This window comes from Fusarium coffeatum (genome assembly GCF_003316985.1).
Source record: "Fusarium coffeatum strain FIESC_28 chromosome Unknown BRIP53273_contig_344, whole genome shotgun sequence".
In the NCBI taxonomy this organism is placed as follows: domain Eukaryota; kingdom Fungi; phylum Ascomycota; class Sordariomycetes; order Hypocreales; family Nectriaceae; genus Fusarium; species Fusarium coffeatum.
In genome coordinates, this window is record NW_022158133.1 from 24451 (window position 1) to 46493 (window position 22043).

At 50.5% G+C, this 22043-nt stretch overlaps 5 protein-coding genes across 5 annotated transcripts; 3 read left to right on the forward strand and 2 right to left on the reverse strand.

Moving 5' to 3' along the window:
• Positions 1-797: 797 nt before the first annotated feature.
• Positions 798-3956, forward strand: FIESC28_10891 (uncharacterized protein; the record flags this gene model as incomplete). Its single annotated transcript, XM_031165021.1, has 2 exons — positions 798-3560; positions 3615-3956. 2 exons carry the CDS (start codon positions 798-800, stop codon positions 3954-3956), a joined length of 3105 nt encoding a protein of 1034 aa, XP_031010900.1.
• A 1285-nt stretch (positions 3957-5241) lies between these two features.
• Positions 5242-9787, reverse strand: FIESC28_10892 (uncharacterized protein; the record flags this gene model as incomplete). Its single annotated transcript, XM_031165022.1, has 4 exons — positions 5242-8328; positions 8376-9201; positions 9253-9606; positions 9663-9787. The coding sequence occupies 4 exons, from the start codon at positions 9785-9787 to the stop codon at positions 5242-5244; spliced, it is 4392 nt and encodes a 1463-aa protein (XP_031010901.1).
• Positions 9788-10542: 755 nt separating this feature from the next.
• FIESC28_10893 (uncharacterized protein) lies at positions 10543-14482 on the forward strand (the record flags this gene model as incomplete). Its single annotated transcript, XM_031165023.1, has 6 exons — positions 10543-10572; positions 10629-10678; positions 10740-11059; positions 11115-13013; positions 13063-14183; positions 14240-14482. The coding sequence occupies 6 exons, from the start codon at positions 10543-10545 to the stop codon at positions 14480-14482; spliced, it is 3663 nt and encodes a 1220-aa protein (XP_031010902.1).
• Positions 14483-14867: 385 nt separating this feature from the next.
• FIESC28_10894 (uncharacterized protein) lies at positions 14868-15738 on the reverse strand (the record flags this gene model as incomplete). The annotated part of the gene is made up of 2 exons (XM_031165024.1): positions 14868-15140; positions 15199-15738. The coding sequence occupies 2 exons, from the start codon at positions 15736-15738 to the stop codon at positions 14868-14870; spliced, it is 813 nt and encodes a 270-aa protein (XP_031010903.1).
• Positions 15739-19070: 3332 nt separating this feature from the next.
• On the forward strand, positions 19071-21897 carry FIESC28_10895 (uncharacterized protein; the record flags this gene model as incomplete). Its single annotated transcript, XM_031165025.1, has 3 exons — positions 19071-19159; positions 19338-21825; positions 21886-21897. 3 exons carry the CDS (start codon positions 19071-19073, stop codon positions 21895-21897), a joined length of 2589 nt encoding a protein of 862 aa, XP_031010904.1.
• Positions 21898-22043: the final 146 nt, after the last annotated feature.

The following is a 22043-nucleotide window of genomic DNA, read 5'->3' on the forward strand; positions in this document are numbered from 1 at the left end:
CTCTGCCACACCCACCATAACCCGAGTCTGGGCTGCCACTCACTTGCCTGGCTTGCTCAGTCACTTGCTGTCCCATACCGGACATAGCACCATCCCATCCCATCCATCCTGCCTGGTCTGACCCTGACAAGGTACTTGCTACTTTCCCCCACCCACACTCCCATCTGCTTCTCACGCATTCCCATTCATCTTCTACCATACTGTACTCTACTTCTCCATCCCTCTCGTCTTTCCCGTTCCAAACAACATAGAAACGATCTTCCCCCCTTTCGACTCGACTCAACCCGACCCGAATTCAAATGCAAATTTGGTCTCCTGCGCACCCGCCTTTTGTCGCCTATTTCCCACCGTTCCGAACTTCCCACCGACAAATTTCGAGTCATAGTCCAACCCTGAGTACAAATTCGAGCGACCACGAATATCCACCCCCGCGCATTTGCCATCTGCGATTATCCATACCCTGTCCCTCTCTTTTTCGCTCGGTCTACCCGGCCTTATCACGTTGAACATTAACTCGAACCTGAATTAACTCGATTCGACTCGACTCATATCGATATTATTCGGCTCTCCAATCTTACAATATTTCCGGCCTCGTTAAATTGCTGGATCTGTCGCTTGCCTTCGCTCTTTGTTTCGCTGCACGTAGGGTCCTTTCCATCGGCCGGCCAGCCGTACCAACCCCTTGGTCGTTGTTTCAGGACACTATCTGTTCGCCTGAGCTGTGTCCATACGGGATAACGCCCACCCAGCATCTTCTTTGAGCGCCTGGCTAGGCTGTCCAGCCAGATGCTGTCGCTATGGATGGCTTCTACTCCCCCCATCAGCAGCAGCAGCAACAACAGCAACAACAACAACAACAATACCAGCAGCAACAACGCATGCAGCAGAACCAACAGAACCGCATGCAACACAATATGAACAATACGAATGATCCTTCCTACTTTCCAGGAGGGGATTCCCTCGATGACATTGTTCGCGATAATCAAGACAAACTATACCGCCGACAGAGTATGCCTCAAGCCTTCGCTAACCCTATGGGCCAGTTTCAGATGCCCCAGCATCAAGAACAGCATCAGCAAGGGCAGCGAAGGATGTCAGTCGTTGGCAACGGTGATATGATGACTTTTGGGAATGACAACGGCGATCTTAACTCCTACCAATTCAATCAGCCTATGGGGGCAGGATTTCCGACCATTAATACCTCTATCGGCATGGACCAAATGGGCAACTATATGACAGCTGATCCTAACGATTACTCGGCCATTTCCCCCGATATGATGGGCTCAATGATGCCCTCTACGTTCGCTAGTATGAGTGTAGGCGCGCAGATGGCAGGCAACGGCTCACCAATGAATCTCTACTCTCCATCTATTGCACAATTCCCGCAGGGACAACTCACTCCTCAAATTCAAGTTGGCAACGACTTCTCCATGGATCTCTCCCCGGATGGCAGTTCGATGAATATGAACCAAAGCAATCCTCCTCCACCAAATTCGATTCCCGCACCCGCCAATACAACCATGGACACGATAGAGGAACCGGGTGACAACATGATGAACAATCGCCAGTCCTACAACAACAACAATAACAATAACGGAGAAAACAACCAGAATGTACCCTCATTGTCTCGCCAAGTTTCTACCGCTTCTGGCTCCGTCGTTTCTCCTCCTCAACAACAGTCTCACGGGACTGTGTCCTCGACAACCGTCACTCAACCCACCAGTACCTCGGTTGCCACGACTCCATCAACCGGCGATGGTCCTAGAGATTCAAAAGAAAAGACGATATACTCCAAGAGCGGATTCGATATGCTCAAGGCTCTGTGGCTAGTTGCTACACGTAAAAATCCACGGATCCAACTCGGTGCTGTTGATATGTCATGCGCCTTCGTCGTCTGCGATGTCTCAATGAACGATTGCCCTATTATATACGTTTCCGACAACTTCCAGAACCTCACTGGTTATAGCCGCCATGAGATCGTTGGTCAAAACTGCCGCTTTCTTCAAGCTCCAGATGGTAAAGTCGAAGCTGGTTCAAAGCGTGAATTCGTCGACGATGGTGCTGTGTACAACCTGAAGAAGATGGTTCATGAAGGCAGGGAAGTTCAACAAAGCCTAATCAACTACAGAAAGGGTGGAAAGCCGTTCTTGAATCTTCTGACCATGATTCCTATTCCTTGGGATACGGATGAAATCAGATATTTCATTGGTTTCCAGATTGATCTTGTGGAATGTCCCGACGCAATCGCATCTAACCAAGATCTAGGTGGTGTCAAGGTAAACTACAAGCACAGCGATATCGGTCAGTACATCTGGACACCGCCGCAATCCAGCCAATGGGAGCCTGAGAATGGCCAGACACTGGGTGTGGACGACGTTTCAACTCTCTTACAGCAGTTCACCCCTAAGGGTCTTACATCCGATTGGCACAAGCAATCTTGGGATAAGATGCTCCTGGAGAATACTGACGATGTTGTCCACGTCCTCTCACTCAAGGGTCTATTCCTGTATCTTTCACCATCATGCAAGAAGGTATTGGAATACGAAGCTGCCGATCTCGTTGGCAACTCACTCTCGACTGTTTGTCATCCATCTGATATTGTCCCTGTTACACGAGAACTAAAAGATACAACAACCGGAAACCCCGTCAACATCGTCTTCCGAATACGCAGAAAACATAGCGGTTATACATGGTTCGAAAGTCACGGGTCATTGTTTGTCGAACAAGGAAAGGGTCGAAAATGCATTATTCTCGTGGGCCGGAAGAGACCAGTATTTGCTTTAAGTCGACGCAACCTTGAAGCAAATGGCGGCATTGGCGACAGCGAACTATGGACAAAACTCTCGACCTCGGGCCTGTTTTTGTACGTTTCCTCAAATATTAGGTCACTGCTCGATCTCCAGCCCGATAGCCTTGTTGGAACCAGTATGCAGGATCTCATGCGGAAAGAATCACGACCCGAGTTCGGACGAACGATGGAAAAGGCGAGACGCGGAAAGATCGTCACTTGTAAGCACGAGGTTCAAAACCGCAGAGGTCAAGTACTACAGGCCCAAACGACTCTCTACCCGGGCGACGCCTCTGAAGGTCAAAAGCCGTCGTTCTTGCTCGCCCAGACAAAACTTCTCAAGGCTTCTTCGCGCAATCTTGCACCTAACAGCGTATCCGGCTCCAGATCCATTGCCGGCACCCCGAGGTCAAACAACGGCACCGAGAACCACGCGACGGGCCATATCTCCCAGCCTGCTGGTGGTGCACTGGCACCAGGCACCCAGGATGCGGCTCTGGCGTCAGAAGACAACATTTTTGACGAATTAAGAACGACCAAGTGCTCCAGTTGGCAATTCGAATTACGACAAATGGAGAAGGTGAACAGGATATTGGCTGAGGAACTCGGGGGTTTGCTCTCTAGCAAGAAGAAGCGTAAGAGAAGAAAGGGAGTGGGCAACGTCGTCCGGGATTGCGCAAACTGCCACACAAGGAACACGCCCGAGTGGCGTCGCGGGCCTAGTGGTCAAAGGGATCTTTGTAACAGCTGCGGTCTTCGCTGGGCTAAACAGGTAAGTTTCCTCGTTTTGGGTGTTCCTCGCGTCACTTACTGACATATTTATCAGACCGGTCGAGTCTCTCCGCGCAACTCATCTCGAGGAGCTAATACTGTAAACGGCGATTCTCGAAGCAAGAAATCCAACTCGCCTTCATCACCACTGCACAAAGAATTATCTGCCGACAGCTCCAACGCACAGACTCCTAATGGCGAGAGTGGCATCAACCCAGCACAGCTCACGAAGCAGAAGATCGAAAATGGCACCGCTGCACCCAGCGGCGCCCCCTCAGCCACGGGTGTCAAAACGTCAGCTGGAATGCCACCCTTGAGTCATTCCTCGATGCTAGGTGTTGGGCAAGCTTCCTCGATGGCTTCGATACGAGAAGAGCGCGAGACGAGCCAGTCTTGAGCATTGAGCGTGGCATGATTTCCTATCTTGATTCTTTTTGTTCCTGGGGCTGCAATCTGGTAAAGGATCTGCGGAGCGAGGTGTCTTGATTGTCCAGCATTTGTGATACCCCACCATCTTTCTTCTCTAGCCTCGCTTCACATTTGAGGCTGACGGACATAACAAGACATGTGTGACAACAATGGCTTGGAGCTCAGAAGACAGCACTGAGTATTCCTAGTCTGCTTTTATTTATTTGGTGTAGGTGATTAACCTCTTGAAATGGTGTACGAAGCACTGGAGCTTTGGTTTGGGAATAGACACGAATATACCTACTTACATATACGAGGCGTTTGTGGAATGGAAAGGAAGACCTGAATACGAATTGAGGAGATCCCGGCTACGGCTACTTATACGAATTCTGTACTTGCTTGAATACTGATGGACTGGATGTTCCCCCCTTCAACTCCGTGCTTCCACTCAACAAAGCGGATGGCCTGGAGTCGAGCAAATATTGGTTGGGTTCCACATCTGGGACATGTTGAGCGTTGGGATGGATGTATTCACAGGTAGCTGGTTGCGGGAGGACTCTTCAGCATGTACGTAAAACAAACGAGCGAGGCGAATTGGTTAAAATTACAAAATTTATATTTACTTCACTACCTGCTTATTCGGCTACCCTGCAACGATTATCGACGGCCAACTGGCGTGACCATGGAGCTGTGTGGACGAGGTTCCTTTTCTCGAGATATTTCTAGAATTAGGCACATTATTAGCTGTTGAACCGCTATCGATCACCTCGAACCATCACTGATCATTGTTATGATTCGTAACGCCTACCCTAGAAACTGAGATGTAACATTTGCTGTCACAAGGTTGATAGATAAGGTTGTACACACGTAAGCGGCTCGAGAGACGAGGTCCTATGTCAACAGCAGCATGTGATGTTCCATCTTCTGATCGAAAGACACAACCACCACAAAAGCAGATGAGTTGATTGACGTCAGCGGCTTCCCTCAGACCGATGAAGCTAGCGGTAGTGGTGTGGCCGTATCGACGGCCCAAGGGGCACTGATAAGATATGCAAATTAGGGGATGTTCATACCCGTGACTATTGTCTCAGACGATAATTAACTCCAATAAGGGACTCTGGGCAAGTTTGGCGTTGTGAAGGCGTAGGACACTGGAAAGAGTGGAACATGATAAATAGCGATATGCAGTTGAACAAGCTTTATATAGAAGGGAGCCGAGCTACCTAGGTACATGCGATATTGGATTTCCAGACTTTTATACAACAGACCATGGTCTAAAGCTCATCCTTTGTATGTGTTCCATCCCCTGCTTTCTGGCCCTTAGTGTTCTCGTTCTTGTCCTCAATGCCCTTGCGTCGTCGATCGAGTGCTGCAATCTCGTTGTCGTAAACAGTCCACTCTGGAACCTGGCGTCTTGCACGGTCGAGTTTGGGCTCCTTAGTTTGTGGGTTATTGCAAAGATCGATGGTGCGCGCGTTGGATAGACTTTCATCGCTGCACCATGTTTCGCACCAGAGCCACTCTTGAGGAAGACTGTGGATTGGAATAGCAAACTGCATGTTATTTGGGAGATCCTGATCCAGGTTGGATAAGCTGTTGGGGTCAGCGGACAGTTGATGGTACTGTTGCCGGAGACGATCTCCTGCCGCCAGCTGGCGGAACCGGTTGAGGTCAACAACGTAGAGCGCCGAGATATGATATGGCAACCCGCGAAGATAATTTGCCCAGTAGCCTTGCTTCCAGAACCTGAAGCCTTCCATTTCAGTGCGGGAGTCGCACATAGGTGTGAAACCATACGGTGCACCCTCAAGGTCGTGATTCACAAGATCCATCATATCGGTGCGAACAACTTGATCTGCGTCAACAAAGATGACCTTGTCAAGAGAAAGAGGAAATAACACATCGAGGAATAGGATCTTGTATCCCCAGATCTCACGCTGCTTCTCCTTTTGTTGACGAAGCCAATGTGGCCACTTGTAGGTGACCATCTCGTATTTAAATCCGTACTCAGCCGCCATATGGGGGATGAATTCTTTGAAGGAGGGTGAGAGGAATTGCTCAATGAACCAAAACTTGACTGTGTGCTTTGTGTTTCGCATAACTGACACCATCATGATGTTGAGCATGCGCTCGTACAAATGGCCGCTAGCAACACTGAAAATATTGATTTCAGCATGTTCTTTAGCGGAAATTTGCTTAGGCGACTTCGTTCCCCCGAGGAAACTTTCGGCAAACTTGAGACCCTTGGCAACAATGCCATCGTTTTCACTGTCGGGAGGTTCCAGAACATCAACTTCTTCCATTCCGGGCTTGCGGTTGAGACGCGGGTACAGAGTCGTACCCTTGAAATCCATGAGCGCAATTTCCGTGCCTTCGTCTCCAGGAACAGCAGCGTAGCCTTGGGCACCAACACTCTCGATGTTAAAGATCTTGGAGCTACGACCTTCCTTAAGTTGGATGTTGTAGAATCCAGGGTTGGCCTTGAACTGGAAGTACCCGAGGTTTGCCATAACAATGGTATCCGTTACGAGAGGGTCCTTCTCAGTCGCTAGTGCCAGTTGTGCACCCCTTGGAGCACCCCGTTTGCCATCTCTAGAGTGACCTTCAATAAGGATGTTCTCTAATTCGTAGGTTACATCAATATCTGTTTTGACAGAGCTAAGCTTGATGTTATCCAAGTCCTGGACCGAATCTTTGGCAGCCACCAACCAAGCAGGAGGGACATCCATTCCTGCTGTTAGTAGAGCCTCTGAAGGAAGGCCCTTGAAATGGGCCTTGGGACTTTGAACGTGACCAGAAGCATCAAAGGATGGCGTGGAATTGAGCACGTATCGGAAGAAGCGTTTGATGGGAAGCTCATCTATTACCTCTTTTGGATTCATGAAGAGCTTCAGGTACACGCCATCGAGCTCCGACAATACCTTGAGGATAGGAGCCCATCGTTGTCCTTGTTCACTGGTGGGGTTGAGGAGACCGGCAATGTGAATGCTTGCAGTTTCTGGGTCGCCAACTTCAATGGCGCTGTGCGTCGAGTTCCAGGTGCTGTAAAGAGTACTTCGAATCGACGGGGCAGACTCGAAAATCCCCTGAGGCAAGTCAGAAATGGTGGAAAGCGCGGTGATAGAGGTGAGCTTCGCGGCAGCAAGAGGGTCTGATAGCTTATCCGCAAATCCAAGCTCCTTAATTGCAGCATAAACAGGAAGGATCCTGTTGCGCTGTTCAAACTCCAAGAGCTGCTTTATGTCATCATCCTTAAACGAAATTTCAGATGGTAGGGGGCCAACTACTCGACCATTGAGAAGTAGGCTCTTGGTTCCTGGCAGAATATTAGAAGTAGACAGGAAGTTAGATAGCTTCGTAGCAAAACCGTCCTCTTCAGCTGTCCATGATGCTTCAAGTACAGCTTTCAGGTCATCCTTGCTCTCCATCTCGGCAAGTTTGACTTCACTAAGCTTGAAGGCCCCATTGATAGCATGGGCATCCGTAGGCGAAGGAGGATTGTGAATAATATCAAGCCGAACTCCGCGATTGTTGCGCTTGAACTCAATCGCAGCAATAAGGAGATCTTGCCCGTCATCTGTGTTGAGGTCGGCGACGGTGGTGAGAACGGCCCAGTCTTCTTTGGCACTCTCGGGATCCGCAGGTAAGACGGCCACTTTTCCGAATAGTCCCGCATGCTCTGTGTAGAGTTTGTTGATATCTAGAATACGGAGTGCCTTGTCGTCATCGGGGAAGATGTACGTGTTTCTCTTCGAAAGTGCGCTATTAAGGAAGAGGTCAGAAACTGACGCCTCTTCATTGACATGTCCAAAGTACACAGCTTTCTGGATTGTTTGTTGGTCCTCAGTCAGTCGCTGGCCCATCACCTGCACCCAGCTCTTTTCACGTGGGATAGCCATGCCATTGACAAAGATAGGGCGCACAGTGGTGTTAGCGTTGAGGCGACTTGCCCAAGCCTGGCTTGCCTTGACTTTCTGCACATAAGACTCAGCCTCAAGAACCTCACTCAGAGTCATCTTGGTCATTTCTGGTAGCGGCTCTCGTCCATCGATAGCTCTGGCGAAAGACTTCTTATTGGCCGCGCCTTCTGGTCCCTCCTCGCTCTCTTGCAGATAGGTTATGAGAGCTTCAAAGCCATAAGTTTCCATCAAATGATACACTACCTTGGCTTGTGCTGTAGATTCAGGCGTAGTGGCCAAAGGAACAATGCCAAAGCGTAGGGTGATCCCGCGTTGCATGAACTGAGCCAACTGACCGAAGGCTCTTCCGTCTTCGAGGTTGGTGAAATCAACAGGGGCAACAACGTGAAACAAGTTAATGGCAACCTGTGGAAGCTGACCTGGATACGTACGTTGAAGGAGCTATATCATGATTAGCGATGGGATTTTAAGATCGGGCTTTTACATACTGCAGTCAGATCGCTAGGAAACTTTTGATACCGGGCGTCCTTCTCAAGGTCATTGAGCCACATGACAGCTTTTCCATTCTCCAGACGATCAGTCCAGTCAAACCTCGGGGGCTCATCATCGGCTTTTGAACTGGCAATCTCCGAATGGCCCAAGAGTGAGACGGCTTGTTGACCGCTGAAGCCAAGTTCGCGAACGCCATCAATGAGCTTGCGTTCACGTCGGATCATTTCGATGAGTGCGAAGGGTTCAACCTGACGCTCAATGAGTTGCACGCCGTTCATCCAAAGGAAGTTGATCCCACTGGGGACGCCGGCAGCGACATTCTTCTCCTGCTCCTCGACAAAGTCCTGAGTGACTTCATGGGAGGCAATTGACGCTGAGAACTTGGGAAAGTCCTGTGTTGACTTTACTAAAGCATCGAGAGGGTTCTCACTCTTCAGGATGAAAGACGCGGCCTTTAGACCCAGAGATGCTAGTTCGGACGATGAAAGAGGTTTCAGATCAGCAACATCCTCAGTGGCATCAAGGTCGACATCGGCGGCAGCAGGCTTTTGATGGGCCTTCTGGCCTCCCTCACGATCATCAATCACGATATAATCAGTTCGCTTCAGATCCAACTTGACACCATAACCGCTCACAGGCAAAGGGGAAGGGGAAGCGTCGGGGCTTCGACGGTACCGCAGTCTGTATGACAGATCACCCTGTCTAGCAGCCTTAGAGAGGGCGTCGTGAAATGGGCCAAAGGAGGTGGATGCAGGATCGGCGTAAAGGATGGCGTCTTTTCCAAATCCCAAAACTCGATCGAATGGCAGCACTTTAATTTGTCTATCTTCTGTTAGGAATGTGATATCGGTGTGCCAAACTCATCAAACTTACTTGGTAGATACTTCGCCCTCTATGGATGTATCGAGCGATGGAGAACAGTATTTTTTGTTGTCAACCAAAGCCCAACTATCGCAGCTGTCGGCACCATTCACTTGAGGTTCGGGGTCGACAGCTGTGCTATAATATTGGTAGTGCGCTTCAATACGAGGCGCAGCAGCTCGTAGTGATAGAGAGAGCTTGAAAGTAGAAAGAGCTTCAGGTGTGGTGATATGATCATCTTTCTGAAGAACCTCGAGAAACTGATCGTAAAGCTCTGCATCTGATTTGGCGGATACAAAATGGCCACTGGCTATCTTGTCGAGAAGCGGGAAGTAGGCTGTTGAGTTTTCCCCAGCAGCTGTCTCACTATGAGGTGTTAGAGCTATCCCTTGAGTGGCTCATGAGAAACGTTATAAGCTTACAGAAGTTCAAGCAGATATGGTCCACGAGGAAAGGCAGCATTCATGCCAACATTGACCGATGGTGATGCAGACGAACCAGCAACAGCCAATAAGGCCATGACCATGCATTGGGATAAACACGGCATCTTTGCGACTTATCAGAAGCAATGCATATAGTCTTTTTTTGGCCGTTGACTATGGCAGTTCCTCGCGATGGAGGGGCAAAGGACAGCTCTCCCAAGCTTCGATGACAATGAACAAAGAATTGTAGCTTATCTGAGGAATTTGAATTTCACGAGCTCTTGTCTACATGCGACAAGCTCTGAATTGCCAACACTGACACCATGTATCAGGAACGAAGAAGGCTGACCGTTTCGAGGTCTTGGGAACGAACAGCGTCACTTAAACCAGGAGCTGTCTACATTAAGTTTAGCGCCGAACGACGTCGTTAGAGGGAGTGCTGGACTTTCCTTTCCTTACGTGGCAGAAACAGCACCCCCTGCATCTCCAGCCACATTCAGGGAGTCGGTCCCCCACTTGCCAGTGTTACCACCTGTCCCCCTCCGCCGGGGGAATAATGTTCCATGGATTACAGTGGCTTTGTACCGAGCTCCACTTGCGCTCCCCCCAGAACGATAGGATAGCCCACATTAAGCATCGTGTTCAATTGCCCAAGGCTAGGAGTTCGCTTCGTTGGCCAGCATTCAACTACATCTCCCTTACAACTCCTATAATCCTCTCTTCACTCTTTCCGTGCTGTGCTGTGCTGGTCAGCTCGCCTCCGACTCTTGCGATCCAGCTAAAAGCAAGCCCAATAGCTGCTTCCATCAACCGCTTTCTGGGCGTCTTGAATTGTTCCACCCCTTAATGCTTGAAGCTGCGGCTTCACCTCCCCGCCAATATGCAGTCCTCCCCCGGAATGTTGACTAAGGTATGGGAGTACGATGACAATGGATCTTGACAGCACTGACAGTCTTCTTTGCGCAGTTCGAGTCCAAGTCCTCGAGAGCTAAAGGCATTGCCTTTCACCCCAAGAGGTTTGTAGTCCGACGTTGCTGAACCGCATCGCAAGCTCCGAAGCTGACAAGTTACCATCAGACCATGGATCCTCGTTTCGCTACACTCTTCCACCATTCAGCTCTGGGATTACCGAATGGGAACTCTAATTGATCGCTTCGAGGAGCACGATGGTCCCGTCCGTGGTGTCGACTTCCACAAGACACAACCGCTTTTCGTCTCTGGCGGTGACGACTACAAGATCAAAGTCTGGTCTTACCAGACCCGACGATGCCTCTTCACCCTCAATGGCCATCTCGATTATGTTCGAACCGTCTTCTTCCATCATGAGCTTCCATGGATTCTGTCAGCCTCCGACGACCAGACCATTCGGATATGGAACTGGCAGAACCGGTCGCTGAGTATGTCGAAATGGTAATCCTGGCCTAGTAGTTTACAATACTGACTTTCTGATAGTTTGTACCATGACTGGTCACAACCACTATGCAATGTGTGCTCAGTTCCACCCCAAGGAAGACCTCGTCGTATCTGCGTCACTCGATCAGTCCGTCCGCGTTTGGGACATCTCCGGCCTCCGAAAGAAGCACTCCGCCCCTACCTCGATGTCCTTCGAAGACCAGATGGCGCGCGCCAACCAGAATCAGACCGACATGTTTGGAAACACCGATGCTGTTGTCAAGTTCGTTCTTGAAGGTCACGACCGTGGCGTCAACTGGGTCGCTTTCCATCCCACCATGCCCCTCATTGTTAGCGCTGGCGACGACCGTTTAGTAAAATTGTGGCGCATGAGCGAAACAAAGGCTTGGGAAGTCGATACTTGCCGAGGGCACTTCCAGAATGCGTCAGGATGTCTTTTCCACCCCCATCAAGATCTAATCCTGTCTGCTGGAGAGGACAAGACCATCCGCGTCTGGGACTTGAACAAACGAACTGCTGTTCAATCTTTTAAACGTGAGAATGACCGTTTCTGGGTTATTGCGGCCCATCCCGAGATCAACCTTTTTGCTGCTGGTCACGATAATGGTGTTATGGTCTTCAAGCTGGAGCGGGAGCGCCCTGCTTCTGCTGTTCACCAGAACCTTCTTTTCTACGTCACCAAGGAGAAGCACGTCAAGTCTTATGATTTCCAGAAGAACATTGAGAGCCCTACACTCCTATCGCTCAAGAAGCTTGGCAGTGCCTGGGTCGCACCCCGAACACTGTCCTTCAACCCTGCCGAGCGATCCATCCTGGTTACCTCGCCAGCTGATGGCGGATCTTACGAATTGGTTAACCTGCCCAAGGATGGTTCTGGTGCTATCGAGCCCGCTGAGTCCAAGCGAGGTGCTGGCAGCTCTGCCATTTTTGTTGCCCGTAACAGATTCGCTGTTCTCAACTCCGCCAACCAGACTATCGACATCAAGGATCTCTCTAACAACACCACTCGATCTTTCAAGCCTCCTACTGGCACTACCGACATCTACTTTGGAGGCACTGGCAACCTCCTAATCATCACACCCACCGCTGTCCACCTTTATGATATCCAGCAGAAGAAGAGCACTGCTGAGCTTGCTGTCAACGGTGTCAAGTATGTTGTCTGGTCTAATGACGGACTTTACGCCGCCCTTCTAAGCAAGCACAACGTCACAATTGTGTCGAAGACTCTTGAGCAGGTCAGCACGTTACATGAGACCATTCGTATCAAGAGCGCCACTTGGGATGATGCTGGTGTTTTGCTCTACTCTACTCTGAACCATGTCAAGTACACTCTCTTGAACGGTGACAACGGCATTGTCAGAACCCTCGACCAGACTGTCTATTTGGTCAAGGTCAAGGGCCGCAATGTGTACTGCCTTGACAGAGCTGCTAAGCCCCGCATTCTCCAAATTGACCCTACGGAATACCGATTTAAGCTGGCGCTCGTCAAGCGCAACTATGAGGAGATGCTCCACATCATTCGAAACTCCAGCCTTGTTGGTCAATCAATTATCTCGTATCTCCAGAAGAAGGGCTACCCCGAAATCGCCCTCCAGTTCGTCCAGGACCCTACCACTCGTTTCGATCTTGCCGTTGAGTGTGGTAACCTTGATGTCGCCGTCGAGATGGCCAAGGAACTTGACAAGCCTAAGTTCTGGACCCGCCTCAGTACCGAAGCGCTGGCTCACGGCAACCACCAGGTTGTCGAGATGTGTTACCAAAAGCTCAAGCAGTTTGATAAGCTGTCTTTCTTGTATTTGGCTACTGGTGACCGTGCAAAGCTTGCCCGTATGGCCAAGATTGCAGAGCACCGTGGTGATTTCACATCGCGATTCCAGAATGCTGTTTACCTTGGAGAGGTTGAGGACCGGATCCAGATGTTTAAGGAGATCGACCTTTGTAAGTGCTATTAACTTCCATTCTAGTAATTGCAACTGACCTTTGCTAGACCCTCTTGCCTATATGACCGCCAAGTCCCATGGTCTTGAGGAGGAGTGTCAGTCTATCCTAGAGGCCACGGGTCTTACCGAGGAGGACCTTACGCTGCCCACTCTAGGAAGCCCCTTGTCTGCCCCTGCGGCAATTGTTCCCACCTTCAAGGCTTCCTGGCCTACTAAGGCTACCTCGCAGTCCTTCTTTGAAAAGGCTCTACTCGGCCAAGTTGAAGGTCTTTCCTTGGAGGATGAACCCGCTTCCGCCAACACAGGCTTCGAGGACGCTATGGAAGTCGATTCAGCTGCCAAGCACAACGGTGCTCTGATTAACGATGATGATGAAGATGCTGCTGGCTGGGATATGGGAGATGATGATGTCCCTGAGGCTGACAGCGATTTTGTCAACGTCGAGAGTGTTGATGCAGGTGGCGCTGCCAGCAGCGAGGCCGATATGTGGGCGCGAAACTCACCCCTGGCTGTTGATCACGTCGCTGGGGGCTCTTTTGAAACTGCTATGCAGCTTCTTAACCGACAGGTTGGTGCTGTCGATTTCGCGCCTTTGAAATCACGATTCCTTGAAGTCTACTCAGCTTCCAAGACTTTCCTCCCTGCTTCTGAAGGCCTCCCTCCTCTGGTAAACTATGTTCGCAGAACTCTGGATGAGACCGACCCCAGGAAGGTCTTGCCCATTATTCCTCGCGATCTTGAGCATCTTGCTTCCAACGACCTTCAAGCAGGTTATGATACCATGAAAGCCAACAAGCTGGAGGCTGGTATTGGTATCTTCAAGGGTATTCTTCACTCCATTCTTGTGAATGCTGTATCAAGTGAGGATGAAGTCGCCGAAGCCAAGAAGCTCATCACCTCCGCCAGTGAATATGCCGTTGCCATGAGCATTGAGCTTTCAAGGAGGCAACTGGGTGCCCCTGATGTCGTGGCAAAGGATCCAGAGAAGCTCCAAAGGAGCTTGGAGCTATCCGCCTACTTCACCATTCCTAAGATTGAGGTGCCCCACCGACAGCTTGCTCTGCTGAGTGCTATGCAACTGGCTATCCGCAACAAGAACTACAACTCCGCTCTGAGCTTTGCAAACCGCATCATTGCCAACGGAGGTGCCACTAAGATTGTAGAAAACGTAAGTCGCATCTGCGCCAGGCAACTTTTATTTACCCACTGACTAATTCCATGCAGGCGAAGAAGACCAAGGCTCAATGCGAGCGCAATCCCAATGATGCTATTGAGATTGAGTTCGACCAGTTCGCCGAATTTGATGTGTGCGCTGCCAGTCATACACCCATCTACAGCGGCACTGCTTACGAGGAGTGTGCCTTTGATGGCTCAAAGTACCACACCAAGTACAAGGGCACTGTCTGCCGCGTGTGTGAAGTGTGTGAGATTGGCAAGCATGGAAGCGGCTTGAAGCTGTTCGCCTAAACTCGCAAAACCTAGTCAAAGATTTAATGATGGAAGCGGACAGTCGGGACAAGGAGTTTCGAGTCAACGATGTATGAAAAGAGCCTGATAGATGAGGTGGAAGGTCTGGGGCTCCAAAAAATGGTTGGACTTGGACGGTTGGTTGATAGAAACATGGCCAAGGAGTCATGTCATTGTAGTTGCAACTTAGCCTGATTATATGCGTGAAGCAAAAGATCATGGAATCACGTTTCAAAAGACGTATGTTTGATGCTTGTTAATTGGCGACTCGTCTGCAAAGCGAGGCCCTCAAGTTGAATTAGTCGTACAACAATCCTTTCTCTCCCCTACGTGTCTATGTTTGTCTTCGCATCCCTTTCTCGGTGCCAGTATAAGAGCACATCCATTAAACAATCGTCTCAAGCTCGCGGGCGTAGCCCAGAGCATTCTCTATCACCATTTGGCTCATCTCCTTGATCTGATCGCCGTCCTCGCCTTCAGCAGCATCAGGGAAGTAAATTTGACCATCACGAACAATCCAGCCACGGTGGTGAGCAAAAGAAATGACGTCGCCCTCGGAGTCCAAGAAGAGGAGCGACTTCGTGGAGCTAATTGGCAGGCTAGGGTATGCGCGTTCGCTGCTGGAAGCAATCTCGGAACGGATCTGGTTCTTAAGAATCTGTGATGGAGTCAGCATTAGTGAGTTAGAGAGGTTTCGGTCAATATAGGCAGCCTACCTCTGAGAATACGCTGTACTCGTCGCAGGGCACCTCGCTGCTCTTCATGGCCTTCCACACCCTGTCGTAAGATCCTTCCATCAACCACCTCTCCAGGCGGATAGGATAGCCCAGGTATCGATCGCTCTCGACGTCACCGCCACCTCCCTCACGGTTCTCCAAGCTCTCAAGCTCAGTGTGGAACTCGGCATATCGACCCTGCGTCAAGAGCAGAAGCAAGCTGAGACCAGTAATCTTGTTGCGCTCGGCGAGGTTAGGTGGGAGAATGGAAGCGGGCAGCTCGTAGAAAGGCTGGAGCTGCTGGACGTAGCGAGTGAAGGCTTCAGGGTTGCGGGCACGGATGGCGAATAGAGCGCCCTGCTCGTAGGTTTCGCGGGCAAGAGGCAGGAGTTGCGTAGGTGTTGATGGGGAGGGCGTCAAAGCGTTGAGCTTGAGAAGTGCGAGCTTGGCCTTTGAGAGGAGGGCGTTGGCATCAGCATAGCTCATGGAGGGGGAGTGCTTGAGCTGAGAGATGATCTGGGAGAGATTGCGTTCGGCCATGGTGGGCGACAGGTTGTTTTTGCGTATTCTACTATGTCAAATATGTGGGCACGCAATAGCGATTTCTCGAGAGAGTCGTGGTGGTAGAGATATGATCAATGGTGTGGTGTTTGTGTTGAGGATAGTGTTGATGATGATATCCATTCAAGCTTCACCAGGCTGCATCCAGTGACGCGAGGCCACGGCACATGCCTGTGGTTGTGTTAGGCGCTTTGTTGCAAGGGATCTCGGGTAAAGGATAATCCGGGCATCCGGGCATCCGGGCTCGTTACTATCGAAATGGCCTTGTGATATTCATTCAACACAACATTCAGGTACGAAGAGATTGGCTGATATTTTGACATGATTCTATTTCTTTTTGTCTAGACCAATTATAACATGGGAGATCTCGCCCTGTCCTGATTAAGCGATAGTTCATTGCGCCTACCTATGAGAATGAACGAAATGAAATCGCCTCTGCCTAGTAGCATTTGCAGTCGCATCGATGTTACGTACAAGAACATTTCCTTCTTATTATTATATCGGCACGGCTGCTGATATTTAATCAATATTTACTGGAAATTAGGCAGTCGATGGTTCGCCAGAGATGAGTTCAACCGACTGGTACACAACATGTTGCTCGTATCACCATCGACTTGTCTCGTGGCTTTGCGGAGTTTTGCGGCTTCTGTAAGGCAGTGTGTTTGTGTGCGTGGAACTCTTCATATAACAACTCCGACGTACAACTAACATACATTCCTGGTCCTCTCATCTCCATTGCAAACATATAACCCACTTTGTTCCATTTTTCTAGCCGCAAGATTAAGTGTTGGCTATCAGATAGACGGATCTGTAAATAGCAACTGGGGCTGTGGCCGAGCAGATGTATCAATTGAACTTGTCTATGACAGCTCAGCAGTGTGCCAAGGGCATGTCTGTGCAAGACAGAAGTCGAGTCGATTAGGAATTGAGAGGCGTTGTGAGAAGCTGAACTATCACAATCACGGTCAGCCTCTCTGAACTATCGATATGGCCTTGCAAGTTCGCTTGTGGCGGGCTCCAACCTCAAATTGGAGAGCGAGACGAAGATTGAAAAGGCTTGGGGGTGGAAACCACCAGCTCGAGATGTAAGGTCCCGTGCCTGTGCTGAGCTTTGTATCTGCCTTGTGGCGCATTAATGTATGCAATTTCCACTCTTAAGATACCTCAACTGTTGTGTTCAACGAGTGATAGCCCTGTCTTTAAATGATAGGGCGGGGTGTTGCCGCTCCGTGGCACCCGCCTCCATTCTATCTAAGCGGGCTCCCTTCTGGACGTTACCAGGCAAGAGGCATCTGACGTCGAAGATCTTTAGGCCTTACCTTAGCTAGTAGTTTAGGTAAATCGGATATTTGTTTCGTTTAATGCCACTTTTCGAAAACCTCCCTTCTTTATTCATATCTTACCGTCTTCCTGATCCTTTTGCTTCTTTCCCTTTTCTTGATTCAACGTCGAAAGATTCACCAATACCCCTCCATATCTACGTCAGTTGTCGATCGATTGATTGATTGATACGATAACACAAGAATCGATCTATTGCGCCGTTGAAGGATCTGGAGTGAGATCCCTGCTGAGAATCATTTACATACGTCCTTCTGCTCGCTCGCAAAACGTTGATAGCACCAGCCTCGCTCCTGCTACTTCCCCCCACGCCTGGTCCGGCCTGGTCTGGTCTGTCGCGCATTTGTTCTCTGCCCCGCCCGCCATTTTCCAACCGCCCACAGTTCCATCCATTCAAGCAGGGTTCCTTATGCTGGCTAGTGAAGGTGGTGTCACAGTTACAGCTACAGCTCCAGCAGGTTCTGATTAAAGTACCTGGGCAGCATTGAACTGACGAATACATAACGAACCTGCTAGACACCTGCAATTGCTATTGACCAGGATAGCTTTCTTTTCCCTCCTCAACTTCGTTTACTCAGCCGCAACGCATTTCGTCACCCGCGCTCTCGCTCTCAGCCGCAATGGCAAGCTATCAGCAATATGCCCAGCTCGGCAAGAAAGCCAACAACAGCTCAGCCGCCGCCGGTAATTCTTCATGTAAGTAGTTCACTTTGCTCTCGTCATCCTCTTGTCCTACATACGCGCCTTGTAAGAACTGATGTACAGAAGCGGCCTTGTAACCCGTTGGCGATACTGCGTTTACCAGGTTGATTTGCTTGCTTGATGACTGATTGATGGTCAACTTCGGATACCTGGACGTGATCCCTTGTCTATAATCCAAACTCAACGTGCAGAACATACATGTGCACAACGTCTGATATGCAACCTCGACTACGGCTCGGAGATGCTCTTTTACGACTGGCCAAAGATACTGTGGTACATTACGCACATGCCGACTGGCCCTGCACGATATGTCACCTACATGACCCCAAGGTTCCTGAGAGCTCCAGCGTTGATCAGTTCATCGATCTGGCTACAAAGCTATTTACGTCTGGCGCCTAGTCTGAACTAATGCACTGCCTTCCTGGATCTCAGTGTTGCCAAGCCACTATGGGTCTAAAACAAGTTATGTCTCAGAACACAATTATGCCTGAATACCAGAAAATCCGGAGAAAGAATATTATTGTGTCCGGGCAATACTGGAGCGTTCGGAGCACTGCCTCCTAGATTATCGAAGGCCTTGGTTGAGGTTCTTCTCTTGCAATCTCAGATCTGACGGCAGTTGTGGTCTCCCTCTTACACGGTAATGGATCGCAATCCATCTTCAGCTCCGACTCGCGGCGTGGGCTTCCAAGCTGGCCCCACGCTCGCTCTATATTCCCTGTAACAGGACCCCTGTGCTTGATCATCAGCCCCTGAAGAGGGTTTTATGGTAGTGGAGGGTCGCTGTTCAGCATCCATATCCCCGCTGCATAATTGCTACAATTCGGATTACCTCTTGGTTGGGCTTCAGCATGTCGCGCCTTGTACGGGGATTCTTGGAATCATTTTCCTGAACCAAGCAAGAGTGCCTGCCACCAATTTAGCCTTTTTCAGACTTTAAATTTGGAACCGCTGCCGTCAATCAGTCAGTCATCAAGCAAGCAACTCAACGTTTTCAACGTGGGAACTTTATCAGTCAAGCACAAGCACAGGCACAGGCACAGGCAAGCCAGCGCCTAACGCACGCGCATATTAAACAGCCTCCAGTGCTCACCTCAATCGAAGAGGGGTTACGCTGCCGCTTCTGCAGTCATCGGCGACCGCGCCCCGTCAGCTCTTACATTTGTTCCTAAGGAACGAAAAACAAGGGCCCCCTTCTTTATTCGTCATATCCCCCGTCCCTCTTGCTGACATCTTACGTCCTTTTCGCGATAGACGGCCAACGAACCGAGATGGCTCCCCCACAGTTAGGCGCGACCTTCGTACCCGGTGGTTTCGATGACTATTATATGCCAGAAGTCGTTGCTCCCTCCCCTCAAAGGTATGTTATCTTGGCTTTTCCCCCTTAATCCCATTTCCGGCCCGTTCCCCAGTTTCTATTTCCCATCCTCCTATTCTCAGCCCGATCCTTTGTAAAGCAAAGCTTGCCAGGTCCGGATGCGGTTGCAACGGTGAAAAGGTGGGGCATGCTGACGATTCTTTGTTGTTATTGTATCTAGGGTAACCCCTCAGGTCCCTCAAAATATGCAAGAGGACCTTCAGCGCATGGAGCTCGAAGCTACTTCTGTTGAACCTCGATCCCAAACCGGTCCTCGTCACTCTCGTGAACCATCGCTGTCGACTTACACCAATCTTCGGGGAACCGACCCGTCTCGGCCCCAGACTGCAACACAGGTCTCAAACGACGACATTCGCGCATACCAGTCCACCGATAAGATCACCGAGAGCCTCAACACTATGAGCTTCGACGCCCCCTCATTTTCACCTTTCCCCAAGGTCAAGGGCGATAACATCCCCCCGACCGATGAGGAAAAGGAAGAGATTCTTTGGAACGCGCGCAAGCATGTTCTTCACTCACAAAATGTTTCCATGCAAATTACATGGGCGCGCGACGTCCTCACTTGGGCCGATATTTCCTCAGAGTCTATGATCCGGGAATATGGCGAGAAGGCCCGTCCCGCCACACCCCGAATAGAACATGAGCTTCGAGTCGACGCTATCAATATTATCACCTATCTGTCGCAACAAGAGCACCCCGAAGCCTTATACATGCGCTCAAAATGGCTCGAGTTTGGCAAATTTGGCAACCGTGTCGACAAGCGTGAGGCTTATATCGGCTACAAGCGTGCTGCAGAGCTCGGCCACGGACGATCCGAGTATCGCATGGGCATGTTGTACGAACAGTCTAATGACATGTCTAAGGCGAAGGAACATTACTACCGCGGCCTTTCTCTCAAGGACTCAGCTTCCTTGTACCGAATGGGCATGATGAGTCTTTTAGGCCAACACGGCGAGACCAAGGATTACCAGACTGGTCTGGAGCGGATACAAGCTGCGGCTGATAGCTCGGACGAAGATGCTCCCCAGGGCGCGTATGTTTACGGTATGCTCATAGGACGCGACCTGCCGGACATCACCATCCCTGAGGGTTTGCTGCCTAACACCCCCGTAACAACGAAGATGTACATTGAAAAGTCCGCTTATCTAGGCTTCGCCAAGGCCCAACTCAAGATGGGTCAAGCATATGAACTCTGCCAGTTCAGTTGCGAATTCAACCCATCCTTCTCCCTCCATTATTATGGACTCGCAGCCAAGCAAGGCCTTCCTGAGGCAGCCCTCGGCGTGAGTCGATGGTTCCTCTTTGGTTATGAGGGTGTTTTCAAGAAGAATGAGTCTTTGGCATACAAATATGCCCAAGAAGCTGCAGCTGCCAAGCTACCTACGGGAGAATTTGCCTTGGGCTACTACAACGAAATAGGAATTCATGTTGAAAAGAGCTTGGCAGAGGCCCGAAAGTGGTACCAGCTTGCTGCTGATCACGGTAACCAGGACGCTCTTGGTCGACTTGAGTCCCTCGACGATAACAACACTCTATCCAAATCTGACCATGAGACTACCACACTAACCCGCATCAAATCGCAACATGGATCTCAACGAGGCAAGCGCCCTGATCGGTTCAAACAAACATCACAACAGATGCCCACACTCAGTGAGGGAAGCGCCCCTGCCTCGCCTGGGCTAGATGGGCCAGCCAACTCTTCCGTGGGTATGCGGCCTACCATTGTCTCGGAGCACGTCAACTTCCCTGATCCTTCACGAGCTTCTTTTGTACTGCCAGCCTCGAACGATAGACCTCCTGCCTTCAATGTGCGACTGGACTCCAACCAACAGCCAGCCCGGCCACAGTCGGCAGCTCCCTACCCTGAAGACGACCGTCCGCCACCTCTGACTGTCCGTTCTAAGTCAACGGCGCCATACCCGGAGGACGATACTCAGACTTCTCCTCGATTCAATCAAGGGGGACCCCACGCAGATCAACCCTCGAGCGCTTTTGGTATCAATCCTCAGATGGGTGCCGGTCGAGGTATGCCCCAGTCCCAATCTATGGGTAACCTTCATCCTGGCGGTCCTGGAGGACCAGGCCGGCCCGATCCTCGCAACAGAGCTGCATCTGCAGGGTGGGAAGGCCAACAAGGTCCCGGAGGACGTCCTTCTCCGTATCCTGAAGACAACGGGGCACAGTACCCTGGTGGTCTGCAGAAGGCCCCAACTGGAGGGCAATACTCACCAGGTTTGCAAAACCCACAATCTCAAAATTATGAACGCTTCTCTCGTGTACCCGGGGCGAGCGGTCGCCCTGAGCGTGGAAGCTCCTTGCCCCAGAATCAGCAGCAGCAACAGCCCCCGCCAAATGCACGTCCTCCACGCACTTCAAGTGCGCAGCCGCCTATGGGTGGACCCGGCGGTAGACCATCCCCAGGGCCTTTTGGTGGACCCCAGGGAGGACCTCAAGGGGGTCCTTCTGGCCCCCCAAGGACTGGCAGTGCTCCTCCTTCACAGTTCCAGAGACCTGATAACAAACCGAGCCCGGCGCCCAGCGCTCAGACTATGCCCCCGAAGCCTGCCAAGCAGGGAGCACCGGGCAAGCAAGGACCAGCGACGTTTGAAGATATGGGTATCCCACAAGGAAAGCAGGACAACGACTGTGTAAGTTCCCTCTCATACAACTGTATGAGCCTTTGATCAGATGACTAACAAAGTTTGTAGGTTGTCATGTAGATATGGAAAGTGGACGAGCAAGACTATAGTAGTCGGGAAATACATGGATCAGTTGATACAGGACACGAACACATAAAGTTGGGAGAAGGGGCATCTTTTTGGAGTCGAGCTCACGAGCGGAATGCATTTGTACCAGGCTCAGAAGT